The 14,278-nt window shown below is 49.7% G+C and overlaps 3 protein-coding genes across 3 annotated transcripts in view; 1 reads left to right on the top strand and 2 right to left on the bottom strand.

Annotated features, from left to right (window-relative positions):
• DIABLO (diablo IAP-binding mitochondrial protein) overlaps window positions 1-1,962 on the top strand; it is an 18,613-nt gene extending 16,651 nt beyond the window's left edge. Inside the window, exon 6 of the mRNA XM_012809046.2 lies at window positions 1,115-1,962. Coding sequence (XP_012664500.1) covers window positions 1,115-1,311 — 197 coding nt within the window. The 3' untranslated portion in view covers window positions 1,312-1,962. The remainder of the gene's footprint in view (window positions 1-1,114) is intronic.
• Window positions 1,963-2,118: 156 nt separating this feature from the next.
• B3GNT4 (UDP-GlcNAc:betaGal beta-1,3-N-acetylglucosaminyltransferase 4) lies at window positions 2,119-3,328 on the bottom strand. The gene has a single exon (XM_003796012.1). It carries the CDS (start codon window positions 3,319-3,321, stop codon window positions 2,260-2,262), a length of 1,062 nt encoding a protein of 353 aa, XP_003796060.1. The 5' UTR covers window positions 3,322-3,328; the 3' UTR covers window positions 2,119-2,259.
• Window positions 3,329-5,840: 2,512 nt separating this feature from the next.
• The window catches only part of LRRC43 (leucine rich repeat containing 43), a 19,853-nt gene continuing 11,415 nt past the window's right edge, over window positions 5,841-14,278 (bottom strand). The window contains exons 8-12 of the mRNA XM_012809013.1: window positions 11,760-11,901; window positions 11,475-11,630; window positions 11,188-11,367; window positions 10,825-10,858; window positions 5,841-5,971 (exon numbers count right to left, since the gene is read on the bottom strand). Of these exons, the coding sequence (XP_012664467.1) occupies window positions 5,841-5,971; window positions 10,825-10,858; window positions 11,188-11,367; window positions 11,475-11,630; window positions 11,760-11,901 (643 nt within the window). The remainder of the gene's footprint in view (window positions 5,972-10,824; window positions 10,859-11,187; window positions 11,368-11,474; window positions 11,631-11,759; window positions 11,902-14,278) is intronic.

The raw sequence follows: 14,278 nt of genomic DNA, 5'->3' as shown, positions 1-14,278 counted from the left end.
AAATGGGCGGTGCCTGTGGCTCAAAGGGGTAGGGCGCCGGCCCCATATGCCAGAGGTGGTGGGTTCAAACCCAGCCCTGGCCAAAAACTCCAAAAAAAAAAAAGTTCTAGGGACAAATTGATAAAATATACATATCCATACGATGAAATACACTAGCAACAGGTAAAGTGGTAGAGCTCAAAACTTTTTTTTTTTTTTTTTTTTTTAGACAGAGTCTCACTTTGTGTCCCTCGGTGGAGTGTCATGGCATCATAGTTCACAGCAACCTCAAACTCTTGGGCTAAAGCAATTCTTTTGCCTCAGCTTACAGGCGTCCTCAAACTACGGTCCGCAGGCCACATGTGGCCTTGCCTAGGACATTTATCCGCCCTGCCGGGTGTTTTTGCCACCGCTGCCTGTCCTGCTTAGTAGCCGACTTGTCCCGGGGCCCACAGTCCGGCCCTCCAGCGGTCTGAGGGACAGTGAACTGGCCCCCTGTTTAAAAAGTTTGAGGGCCCCTGAATTAGACTACTGGCACCTGCCACAATGCCTGGCTAGGTCTCCCTCTGGCTCAAGCTGGTCTAGAACCTGTGAGCTCAGGCAATCCACCCACCTGAGCCTCCCAGAGTGCTAGGATTACAGGCATGAGCCACCATGTCCAGCCCTTTTTAGTGATTTCTTAATTTGTCAAAAAGAATCTATGGGGCGGCACCTGTGGCTCAAAGGGGTAGGGTAGGACTCAAGAGGCCCCATATGCCAGAGGTAGTGGGTTCAAACCCAGCCCTGGCCAAAAACTGCAAAAAAAAAAAAAGAATCTATGACTTATGTAGTTAAAAATTTAAATTCATAAAAGGTCTGTACTAAGAGCTATATAGCTATAAAGGTGATTGTGGAGTTGCATTTAGTAATCATGTTAGCTACTGAGAGCTAAAGAAAAATACTGGGGTTTTGACAATAAAGTGTTGGTTAGTTAAATGCAGGCCTGGACTTGGAAGAGAAAGATTCTTTGCTCCAGGGAACTTGACCCCAGGAGGGGCTCAGATGACAACCACAGTGCCCTCAGCCTTTCCTGTGTCCATGTGTGCCCCTCCTATCCTATTTGTCTGCTCAGCTCAATTGTCTCATCTTTTGGCAGGAGCAGATCAGGCCTGTGTAACCGCCAGGAATCACATTCAGCTGGTGAAACTGCAGGTGCAGGAGGTGCGCCAGCTCTCCCAGAAAGCAGAAACCAAGCTGGCAGAAGCACAGACAGAAGAGCTCCGTCAGAAAACACAAGAGGAAGGGGTAGAGAGGGCTGAGCCGGAGCAGGAGGCCTACCTGCGAGAGGATTAAGGGCCTAAGCCCACTGTCCTGTCTGCTATCTCAGTGAGGAGGGCAGGGGTGGATGCTATCCTGCCCAGGGTTGGCATGACTTTCTGCACAGGGAAGAGGGGGCAGGTTCTGCCCTGGCCAATCAGGCCAGAGGCCTTTGTGAGCTGTGAGTGCCTGGCCCCTCCCTCCTAGGGGTCTCAGGCTTGTACTGGACCTGGTTCTTAGCCCTTGGGCACTGGCACCCTTGTTAACATCTCACCCCATTCCATGTAGCTGTCCTCTCACCCCCTGATCCTTTTACCTCACCCAAAGTATTGGCCAACCTGGGCCAGAGAGGTGTCATTTTTGTCATGCCTTTCAGTTCAGTAGCTGTTTAGCCTCAGTTTTCAATCTTATTCACATATTCAAATATAATGTAAGATTTACTCCTTCTGTAGGGGTGTGAGTTTTGGGGGGAAGGGGAGCCTGTCTGGTTAGTAAGATTTGTGTGTTTCTGATGCCTTCTCTGGTCTGGCCCCACTGCCCTGTAAGGATAGCTTAGGCCGATGAGTCAAAGGTCTGCTATCATTAAGGGAATAAATGCAGGTGTTTACCTGGTGCTCTCAACAGGACTGTTCTAACACTTGCCTCTTATTTCCTTTTTGCCTTTGAGTTTCTCTGTTGTATCTAAAGGAAAAGAATAAATTTTTTTTGCATTTCAAAAAAGAAAATGTGTGTCTTCTGGGGCCCTGTGTAGCCTCCCTCCTCCAGAACCTAGCCAGCCCCATAGATTTCTGGCAGCATTTGCTGCAGTTTGTCATCCATTCAACACAGGACAAGTCAGCTAGGGCAGTGTCTTTAATCAGAGCTAATGGGGGTGAGAGGTGTTTTACAAAAACAAAGGTAACATTTCCTGCAGACCCACAAGGACCAATTTCTCATCATGATAAATTAACACAAGTCCTCACGGGCTGTTGCTCAACCTACCCCTCAGAGTTGGGGTCTAGGGACAGCTGCACACTTGAGCCCCTCATCTGTCACCAGTGCCCACATGGTCCACATCTCCAGGGGGCTGAGGCGGTGCACCAGCAGAAGCCCCCGGTATAGGCAGGGGTCCAGGGGATCCAGGGGTTGTCGTATTCCAAATGTCTTGAAGCCAGCATGGTGTGTGGGGCTCACCCCCAGCTTCCTTAGGCACATACCCACAAAGACGTCATCAATGGGGAAGAGTTCTGCCTCTTCCACGGCTGCTTGAAGGCGTTGCACAGTAGCTCTGGACATAACATACCCTCCACCCCCAGCATAGGGTGGGTAGTGGTGGGCTCTGTACATGGAGAGTGGGATGAAGTATTTGACTTTGGTGTTCCTGTTGGGCAGGGCCTGCCGGATGACATCTCCTACCAGGAGGTCCTGGGCTGGGTCCTGGCCATCCAGGAACTCGAGCACATTGGGGACATGGACAAAGACGTCATCATCTCCCTTTAGCATGAAGTGGGCCTGGGGGCAGGCAGCTGCTACCCAGCGCTGCAGGTGCAGCTCCTTGAGTGTCAGGTTGAAGAAATCCTCAGCAAAGTCCCACTGTAGGATGTCATCAAACTCCGCACTCTCATAGGCCAGCAGCTGGGCAGGGTGGGTGGCTCTGGCCACCCCTAGTAGGAACATCAGCTTCAGCTGCCGGCCTTTGGCCCAGCCCCCTTCCCGGCCCCATGTGCTGCGGATAGCGGCTCGTCGCTCCACATGACCAGGCTGTGATTTGATGGCCAGGAGCAGGAAGGTGTCCTTGGAGCAGCTGGAAGGCTCCAGCAAGATGGAGAAGTTTCGGCAGTGGCGATAGGTCAAGAAGAGGCGGTGACGGCTAGGCAGAGACAGGGAGGCATTAGCCACTGTACGGTTAGGTGGACACTGGCTCTGGCGGGGCCCTGGAGGAGCCCAGAAGGGCTGGCGGGCTGTGGTGTCCCCCGCTGGCTTGGCCTCCTTCCGCAGGAAGAGTAGGCTACTAAGCAGCAGCACCGAGAGGCTGTACAGGAGCAGCCAGGCCAGCCTGCGCAGCATTGCAAGTCCCTGTAAGGAAACAGTGGCCTGAGCAGGGCCCTGGCCTGCCCCCTACTTTGCCAGGGGCCCTGTCCCCAAAAGCTGAGTGAGAGTTACCTGCAACCCTGCAGCTAAGTCCATGGTGACCTTTGGGCACTGGCACTCTTGTTAACATCTCACCCCATTCCATGTAGCTGCTGGGGACACCTTTTATTCTCAGCATTTCCTCTGGCTCTTTCCACAATCCCAGCCTGGGAGGATGCACTAAGCACACCTGCTGAGCCAGTCCTGCCTTCCTCTGTCATCAGCTGTGGGCTCTTAGGTCAACATTTTTCCCAAAGGACTTGCAGCCAATTTAAAACTGAGACACCATAAATATTCCTAGCCTTTCCAGGCAATTCAAATACTTGATGAGTTTTAGTGACAATAGTGAAAATGGCACAGACTTAGTTTAGCTTTGGATGAAATTCATTCTAAGTGTGAAACCTGACGTTCAGGGCTCTTGAAGTCTGAAGTTAAATCATTTAAGAAAAAAAAAACACTCTGGTGCAGCTGTGGCAGGCCGTGTTGGGCATCTCTGAGATGACCTCACACAGGCACTGTGCTTAGGGGGTGCACTTCTTCCAGAGATAGGACAGGAACATGGCCACCAGGGAACATTCCCTTCACACCTGCCTCCAGCGGTGGGGGTTTCCGGAGGGAGTCAGTTAACTGGTGTTTGGGTAAAAGCACACACACAGGACAGTAGCAGGAAGTCTGGTGACTTGTACCAGGGATGCCCTCCAGGAATGCCCTGCGCCCTCCTCTTCCCACCATGTACAGAGTGCTGACTTCTCCCACTAGGTCCCTCAGTAATCCAAAGAAAAGGACAAGGAAACAGAATCCACCAGAGTAACCTGCCTGAGGTTCACAGTGGCAAAGCCAGGATTCAATGTCTCAGTTGCTGTTTTTGTCCCTTCAGTGTCCATCTGCTTCTCCTTCACTGTTAAACAGTCTACCTACAGTAGCCTCATCCCTGTTGTCCCTACCGCTGCCACCAGAAAAGCAATTCTGCCAAGTGACACGGATGTAGTGGCAAACAAGACAGACAAGGTCACTGCCCTCCATACTCATGAGCCAGATATGCCGAGAAATTAGGGCAGGTAACGGAATGAAGTGATGAGGAGGTCCAGGTGGCCTAAGCTGTTTAAGAACACCCTCCTTGATAGAGGGACATGTGAGCAAGAACTGAATGCGGATGAGGACATACTGTGATCTGGGGAGCCAAGCGTGGAGGGCCCAGAGGGGAAGGGGAGGGAGGAAGGGAACAGAGGATGGGGCAGCAGGGCGCGGGAGAGGCGGGAGCTCGGGAAAGAGCTAGGATTTCTCCCCAGCGCCAGGCGCACCCACCGGGCTTTGGCAGAGACAGTGAAATAATTCACAATTAAAAAAAAAAAAAAAGCTCGCGGCTGCTGCTGAAATAAAGGGCCGTGGGAGTGTCTCCCTGCTAGAAAACCACTTTCTTGCTCGGGATGCCGGTATCCAGGGCTGCGGCGTCCAGGCGTCATGGGTCCCAGGAGTTCGGGATCCGTGGGCCCGTGGCTGTACAGTTTCCTGAGGGGAGCGCCAGATTCTCCCGCCGCCACCGTCCCTGGACCCTGAGCCTCCTCCAGGGCCTTGAGCGCGCCTTCGAGGCCGCCACTGGCTCCACCTGCGCACAACTCCTGCAGGGCTGCGCCTGCTCTTTGGGTGATAGTCAGACTCAGGTCCTCGCAGGACTCGGCGACCCGACACTCTACAGGTGAGAAAGGGCCAAGGTCTGGTTCATCTTTACGCCTGACTTTCCAGAGGGGGACGAAAGGGATCGCGGGCGCCGAAGCAAGGGCCGAACCCGCGAGGGCCACCCGCCCAGACTGGCCAGGTGCATCTCGCTCGCCTCCGGCCATTCTGCCCCCAGCTGGCGAACGACAGCTAAGCGTCCCGCGGACCCCACGCTGTGCCCGCCAGAGAGCGCCGCGACCACCCTGCCTAGACCAAACCTTGGCGCCGCACTCTCCAGGGGTCGGTGGCGAAGCTCGGGGTGCAGAAACATAGGCAGCCCTGGCGACCGCCCCTCCCCTCACGGATGACACGGCCGCTCAGAGGGCCGGGGGCCAGTTGCCCAGGCCAGCCGACCAGGTCCTCTGGACCTACCTGGGCGCGACGCCGGGGCAAGGCACTGGTGAGCAGGTGTGCTGCGGTGCCGCGGCGGCTGCCCAGGGGCCTGAGATAGCCTAGCTCGGGCGGTGGGCGGGGCCCGGCCTCCCTCCCCGGCGCGAGGGGCGGAGCTTTTGGAGGGGGGAGGAGCGGAGGGTCCTGCTGGCAGGCTCCCCGCGGGCCTCCCCGGTGGCACGTGGCCCGCGCTCCTTCCTGGGTCGTCGCACGATCCTGGTCGGGCAGAGGCCGCTCCTTCCCGGAAGTCCTCTGAGGCCCGAGGGGCGTCCCGCACCACACTGGCTCCCGGACGCGCGCGCGGACAGACAAGACACGGGTGCTCAGCGCAGCCTTTACTGCCCGCCACCCTACAGAGGGGACGCAGCAGTCAGCGCCTCCTCGACGGAGCGGAACTGGATCAGCTGGATCTGGACGTCCACCGTCAAGGGCTCCGGGCGGTACTCGCTGTCCAACATCTGAGTCAAAGATTTTTTCTTTTCTAAAGAAAACAGAAACAGGAGCGTATGAGTTCGCAAAGACCAGTGCGCTGGCGCTTCTTGGCCGCTCTGGAAGTGTCCATTACCCGACCCAAACCACAAGCCCAAGTTTCCGTCCTTTAATGCTGAACATTAAATTGCATTTACTAAGTCGCACCTGTTAGTGTTGCAAAACTAGCTGGAGTTTTTTCTGCAAACACCATTTTTACTGAGAAGAACACTGACAAATGGTGGATGGTCAGACTTGGATATTTGGCAGCTATTTTCTTAAAAATGAAATAATTCTGACATATCAGGGGAAAAACTGGAAGCATTTGATAAATAAGTTTATAGTTTTTAACTTTCAGCTAGAATTTATAATTTTGAAACATTGCATCTGCCACCATGAATTTACCGGTTTTCCAATTCAATGACATGGGTGGCGATTAATTAGAGAGTGTGATTTTTGGATGATGTGTAATGAAATGTGTCAACAGCTGGAAGATCTGCATAACTCCTGCATTTTACAAATATCCAGTGCATGTTATAATTCATGCATGGTAAAATATACATTCAAATGCAAAGTAGATCAACAGATTCTAATCTAATTTATGGAAAATTCAATATAGATTCAGTTTTCACATTGTAACAACCTTTAAGAAACTACTGCTTGTGAAATTTGGCATAAGATTAAAGAAGAATATTCCAGATTGCCGGGCATGGTGGCTCATGCCTGTAATCCCAGCACTTGGGAGGCTAAAGCAGTTGGATTGCCTGAGCTCAGGAGTTGGAGACCAACCTGAGCAAGAGTGAGACCCTGTCTTTAAGCAAAGAAAAATAGCCAGGCGCTGTGGTGGGTGCCTGTAGTCCCAGCTACCTGGGAGGCTGAAGCAAAAGAATTGCTTGAACCCAAGAGGTTGAGGTTGCTGTGAGCTAAGATGCCATGGCACTCCACCAAGGGTGACCAAGAGAAGAGACTGTCTCAAAAAAAAAAAAAAAAAAAGAATAGGCAGTGCCTGTAGCTCAGTGGGTAGGGCACTGCTACATGCACCGGGGCTGGTGGGATCGAACCCAGCCGGTGCCTGCTAAAAAAAAAAAAATCCTGGATTATTTGAAAGCTTATTAAATATTCCCCTCATTACATGTTTGTGCAAAGTTGGATTTTCTTCATACACTTTAATTGTAGCAACAGATCCCAAGCAACTGATTGCAGAAGTAACCATAAGAATCCAGGTATCTTCAATTAAGCCACACATTAAAGGGATTTACAAAAATGTAAAAAGAAACCTAAAATTTTTAAAGACCATCTTATCCCCATATAGACAAGTGTTACAAATCATGTGTCCATATCCTCATGAGTCTTAAAGTCCGATAGTGTAAATCCTTCAACTTTGTTCTTTTTCAAAGATTTTTGGCTATTTTAGGTCCTTTTCAAATGAATTTTAGAATATGCTGATCTCTTTTTTTATGTTTTTAGAGACAGAGTCTCACTGTATTACCTGAGCTAGACTACAGTGGCTTCAGCCTAGTTCATAGCAACCTCCAACTCCTGGGCTCAAGCCATCCTTCTGCCTCCCAAGTAGCTGGGACTACAGGCGCCTGCTGTTAACACCTATAACACTAGTTTTTCTATTTTAGTAGAGACAGGGTCTCATTCTTGCTCAGGCTGGTCTTGAACTCCTGAGCTCAAGGGATCCACTGGCCTCAGCCTCCCAGAATGCTAGGATTATAGGTGTGAGCCACTGCACTCAGCCAGTATATTATTTTTTCATTAAACAATCAACTACAATTTAGAGAAATACAAGTAATAAGAAGAAATATCTTTACCCACTTAATTACCATTTCCAGTGCATGTCTCATCTTTGTGGAGATCCAGATTTCCATCTGGTATTTTTCTTCTGCTCAAAGAATTTCACTTAACATTTCTTGTAGTATAGATGGTGCGTTTTTTCCAGCTTTTGTATATCAGGAAAAGTTTTCATTTCACTTTTAGTTTTGAAAAATATTTTTGGGAAAGAATTTTATGTTGATAGGTATTTTTCCTTGAGCATTTGGAGATGCCACACCACTATTTTCTCTAGTTTGTATTGTTTCTGATGACAATTCTGTCATCCTTTGTCCTTCTGTACACAGTGTGTGTGTGTGTGTGTGTGTGTGTGTGTGTTTCAACCTGAATATTAACTACCTTGGTTAGTTGTCTTCATGTTTCTTGTGTTTGAGGTTCATGAAAAAATTTCATCAAATTTGAAAATGTTTCAGCAATTGCTTCTTCAGGTTTTTTTTCTATACACTCTCCTTGGGACTCCAATTATATAGATATTATGCCTTTAAATTTGTCTCAAAATTCACTGATGCTCTGGGGGTTTTTTTCCTCATTTTTTTTTTCTGAGCTTAATTTTGCACAATTGGGGGTTTGTTTGTTTTTTTTTTGTTTTTTTTTTTTTTGAGACAGAGCCTCAAGCTTTCCCCCTGGGTAGAGTGCCGTGGCATTACAGCTCACAGCAACCTCCAACTCCTGGGCTCAAGCGAGTCTCCTGCCTCCGCCTCCCAAGTAGCTGGGACCACAGGCGCCCGCCACAACGCCCGGCTATTTTTTGGTTGCAGCCGTCATTGTTGTTTGGCGGGTCCGGGCTGGGGATCCGAACCCGCCACCTTAGGTGTACGTGGCTGGCGCCTTAGCCGGTTGAGCTATAGGAGCCGAGCCTTCTTTTTGTTTTTGTTTTTTAAGAGACAGAGTCTCCCTTTGTCACCCAGGCTGGAGGGTGGTGGCTAAATCATAGCTCACTGCAGCCTCCAACTCCAAAGTTCAAATTGCTCAAACAATCCTCCCAACTCAGCCTTCTGGGTTGAGTAACTGGGACTACTACCACCATGCCTGGCTATTCTTTTTGTTTATGTTTTATTTTTATTTATTTATTGAGACAGAGTCTTACTTTGTCACCCTCAGTAGAGTGCTCTGGCATCACAGCATATGGCAACCTCAAACTCTTGGGCTTAAGTGATTCTCTTGTCTCAGCCTCCCAAGTAGCTGGGACTACAGGCGCCAACCACAATGCCCAGCTATTTTTAGGGATGGGGTCTTGCTTTTACTAGGCTAGTCTCAAACCTATGACCTCAAGGGATCCACCTGCCTCATCCTCCCAGAGTGGTGGGATTACAGGCGTGAGTCACCTTGCCCGGCCCTCTTTTTGTATTCTTATACATACATATCCTTGAGTTTTGTTCTAGGCTTAAGTTTGATCCTTTCAGATCTTGTTTTTTATTCCTGATCAAAATTGGTAGTGTTCCTCAGGGGACTGTGCTCAACAAAGCTCATGTATTTTCATGGCTTTAAACAACCCCTGTAAGCGGATCCTTTCATTCACTCAGTGTTTGATACTGCTATGAATCTGTAATGTGTGTGCTGGAGATTATGAGACATTTTATAATGTGGCAGGAGCAGTGTCAATACACTTGCCAGGTAGATCTCTTAGAGCCTTCATGAAAATATGGGTTTTGTAGTGTGGCCAGCAGGAAATCATGGAAGAATTTTAAGCAGAGGAGTGACTCAATCTGATTGGCAACTATCTGGGGACTGACAGGAAGGGGCCACAGCAGCTGCAGGGGAGGACGGAGGTCTACAAGGAGGCAATTACCATCGTCTGGGAGAAGACTTAGGTGGTATAACTTGGGTGCTGGCAAAGGAGATGAAGAGCGGCAGATTCAAAGCAGGCAGGGAGGGAAAGGGACATGGTTTACCCCCATGTACGGCAACGCCAAGCTGGCTTCCACCAGAGAGCTTCTCACCCTGTGTCCCCAAAGTTACGGGCCCAAGGTGGGAACCTTTCCTCTTCCCTGTGGTCTCCCGGCTCAGCCTGTTCTGCGTCCTAGGTGACACCCAGACCTGTCACTCCATCTCTCCTGCTCATTTCTACGTCCCTTATGAATTTTACCTTAGTGCTCCTTCTTGCCTCATGTTTTATTTTTAAGGGTAAGTTTTTTTTTTCACTGAGATTTTAAAAAATCTCTGAACATAAAATTCGTCCTTTTAAAATGTACAATTCAGTGGTTTTTAGTATAGTCACAAGGTTGTACAACTGTCACCATCTTATTCCAGAATATTTTCATCACCCCAAGTGGCAACCCTGTCCCTGTCAGGCCTGTAACCACCAGCCTTCTCTGTCTCCAAGAACCGACCTGTTCTGGACCTGTCATATGAATGGAATCACATGTGCAGCCTTTGTGTCTGGCTTCTTTTACTCAGCATAATGCTTTCAAGGTTGTTCTACACAGTAGCATGCATCAGAATTTCATCCTGTCTCAGAGCTGAGTAACAGCCCGTTGTATGGATATGCCACCTGTTTTCCCACTCATCAGCTGACATTTGGGTTGTTTTCCAATCTGGGACGTCAGAACTTCGGACAATTCTGCTGAGATCTTGCCTTATGCTTTTACAACAGGCTCCCAACTGGTCTCTGTCTCCCGTCTCTCCCTCTAAGCCGGGCAGTACTTTCTAAAACTCAAATCTGAAACATCCCTATTTCAGACACTTCAGCAGCTTCCTGCTGCCCAGGAACTATCTGGGCTCCTTATATGGCAAATTAGGACTAATGACTAAAAGGTGAATCCAGACACTCCTGAACAGGAGGACCCTGGGCCACTCCCAGCCCTGAGCCCTTCTCCTATTGCAGCTCCTGCCCAGGGCGCCTCTTCCCACCTGGATCACGACCTGCAGCAGGCTGCTATGCTCTGAGGGCTCCAGGTGGACGCAGCCCTTCTACTGGCCAGAAGACTGGATTCTCCATCCTTCTGTCTCTCTGCTCCCCTATCAGGGCTGTTCTGACAGGTCCTCAGTGACACTCTCCACCCTCAGTCAGTCACTACCTGCAGTGCTTACCTTTTTTTGCAACTTTCTTAACCTTCTTTGAATCCTGAGAGAAAAGAACCACAAAATGAGCTGTTTACTAGAGTGGGGAGGTGTTGGGTGGCTGTGGTGGACCCCACTCCCTCCAGGGCCTCTGGTTGGTCCAGGGAGGCAGGGATCCCCTAGTGAGGAGTATGCCCACCCTACTCCACACCTGAGAAGAAGAGTGCCCACCGTGCCTGGGACCCCTCCATGTTCCATCCAGGGAAAGGCCCTGCCCCGCCAGCCTTCCTCCTCCCACAACCTGAGCTATGCTCCCTTGCCCAACAAGGTTTCTGCCAGGAGGGTGGAGGGTGAAGGCGGAGGCAGAGAGCTGTGGTGAGGGCCCCACTATACCCTGGCAAGCGTCAGCCTGTCGGTTTCCAAGGTCCGGAGCACCCCAAAGTTACACACAGTGGACACCATAGGCTCCCCTGAGAGCAAGGGCTCCAGAACCACCAAGCCGCTGCCCAGCACCTGCAGGATGGGTGGGTCCTGGCGGAGGTCCCTGGCAGGCTCTTTCTTCTTCTTGGGCCCCTTCTGTTTGGGGAAGAGGCCAGAAATGTGGGGCAAGCCAAGCCGAGGGCTGGTGGCTGCGTGCCTCATGGGCTAAGGATGCCCCTTACCTTGGCGGCCTCTTTCACTTTCCCTCCCTTGTCTTTCCCGTCTTTCTCCTTCTTGTCTTTCTCCTTCTTGTCTTTCTCCTTCTTGTCTTTCTCCTTCTTGTCTTTCTCTCCTTTCCCTTTCTTGGCAGGCAGAGGGCTGTCAGCAGCAGAGAACCCCAAAGGCCAGGAGAGAATCTAGGGACAGGAAGGTGGCCCTGAGTGAGCAGAGGCACAGGTGGGCTGCCAGGAACAGGGCTAGGGATGGCCCAAGGGATCCAGGAAAGGGAGGACAGGGGAATGAGTCAGCCGCCTCTGCCAGCCCACCTTCTCCTCCACGATGGTCACGGTGGTCCCCGATAGCAGAAAGGCCTTGAGTGACGTCAGGTCCTTGAGGGTGTGATTCATCTCATAGTTGCAAGGAATGATGTCAGCCCAGGGCTTGCGGACGGTGCTGAAGAGGACTGTCCTTGGGGAGGGGGAGATGAAGACGTGGGTACGTTACCCCAGGGCTGTGGCTGGGAACCAGGAATAAGGCTGTGAGAGGACGTCTGAGAACACCTGGAGCATCACAGCCTATGAAAGCGTGAGACTGGGGACCTGGCCAGCCCCCACACGGCACAGCACCAAAAGGCCAGGCAGGAATGTGGGCACAAGGGAGAAAGCAAAAGAAAAGGGCATACAGCCATCTTGCAGGGCACAACTGTGCCCGACACACCTGATGGAAACCAACCAGATCAGACTGGAAGTTAAAAACGGAGCTCAAGGCCAGGCCCGGTAGCTCACGCCTATAATCCTAGCACTCTGGGAAGCCAAGGAGGGAGGATCACTCAAGCTCACGGGTTTGAGACCAGCCTGAGCAAAAAAGTGAGACCCCCTATCTCTTCTAAAAATAGAAAAACTGAGGCAAGAGGATCTCTTGAGCCTGAGTTGGAGGTTGCTGTAAGATATGACACTACGGCTCTCTACCCAGGACGATAGCTTGAGACTCCTGTCTCGAAAAAATAAAGTAAAATAAACAAATAAATACAAGAGAAAGGCCGGGACTTGAATGGGGCACCAGAAGGAGCCAAATGCACAGAGACAGGAGGACGGTGCATGCCAGGGGATCAGGGGAGGAGGAAGGATAATTAGTGCTTAATGGGGGTAGAGTTTCAGTTTGGGAAGGTGGTGAAAGTTCTGGGGATGAATAGTGTTGATGGTCACGCAATAATGCGAATGTACCTGACGCCACTAAATTGTACACTCAAGAAGGGATAAAAAAAGACTATAATTTCATGGTATGCATATTTTACCACACACACAGATAATAACATTGTAAATGACGAACTCCAGCAATGTAGGAGGGCATTATTCATTTTCACATACTTGAAACCTGGTCTAGTTCCTAGCACACCAAAAGTGATAGGCTGTGAATAAACAGACTGATTAATAAATGAATTAATTGGCCAGGGTGGTGGCTCATGCCTGTAAGCCTACCACTCTGGGAGGCCAACACCAGTGGATTGCCTGAGCTTAGGAGTTCAATACCAGCCTGAGCAAAGTGAGACCTCTTCTCTACTAAAAATAGAAAAACTAGCCAGGCATAGTGGTGGGTGCCTGTAGTCCCAGCTACTTGGAGGTTGAGATAAGAAGATCACTTGAGCCCAGGAATTTGAGGTTGCTGTGAGCTATGATGATGCCATGACACTCAACCCAAGGTGACAGAATGAGACTCTTTCTTAAATAAACAAATAGTTATTTATGCCACTGGATTTTTTTTTTTTTTTTTTTTTTTTTGGAGACAGAGTTTCACTATGTCACCCTTGGTAGACTGCTGTGGTTTCACAGTTCACAGCAACTTCCAACTCTTGGGTTTAAGTCAGTGGTTCTCAACCTTCCTAATGCCGCGAGCCTTTAATACAGTTCCTGTGGGTCGAGACCCACAGGTTGAGAACCACTAGCTTAAGTGATTCTCTTGCCTCAGCTTCCTGAGTAGCTGGGACTACAGGCGTCCACTATAATGCCCAGCTTTTGTGTAGTTGTCATTGTTGTTTAGCTGGCCAAGGCTGGCTTCAAACCCACCATCCTTGGTGTGTGTAGCTGATGCCTTAATCACTGTGCTATGGGCACTGAGCCTAATGCCACTGGATTTTAACAGCACACTGAAGAGCAACAATTCTCAGATATGGGTTCAAAAGTGGAAACTATCCTAGCCTAGCCCCAGACTGGAACACAGCCTGACAATTGGAGTCACGCTAGTGTCAGGACATGGTGGCGGCCCAGAAGCAGCATTAAATGTGAGAAGTGATTTAATATATATATTTTAACAACATGACCACAGCCAAAAGACTAATTAACCATTTACTATAACAAATTCGAAGTATGCCCAAGTTAAACATTGATAAAAACCTGAAGAAAATCACATAAATCACTTATTCTAGCACTGAGGAGGGAAACATTTTTCCCCCAAAGAAAAGGAGAGCACAGCCAGAGACACAGTTGGGAGACTGAAGTATCATGGTAGGGGAGGCCAATGAAATGATGGGGTCAATCCAGGGCTTACAAACTATGCAAAAGAACTGTGTAAAACCAAGTGTTAAAAGGGAAAAATAAAAATGGTGGAAATATATGTAACTATAAAAACTGATTTAAAACTTAGTGATAGGACACATAAAAAGGATCTGAGATTGAAAGTGAATAATTGTATTTCCCAGGTTAAGGAAATTTTAGAAATTAAAAAAAACACATAAGGCTCAGCGCCTATAGCTCAACTGGCTCAGGCGCCAGCCACATACACCTAAGGTGGCGGGTTCGAATCCCCAGCCCGGACCCGCCAAACAACAATGACGGCTGCAACCAAAAAA

This window comes from Otolemur garnettii, unplaced genomic scaffold (genome assembly GCF_000181295.1).
Source record: "Otolemur garnettii isolate 467f Iridium unplaced genomic scaffold, OtoGar3 scaffold00099, whole genome shotgun sequence".
NCBI lineage: Eukaryota > Metazoa > Chordata > Mammalia > Primates > Galagidae > Otolemur > Otolemur garnettii.
The sequence above is the reverse complement of the archived record's forward strand: the minus strand, read 5'-3'. Positions and strand labels throughout refer to the sequence as shown.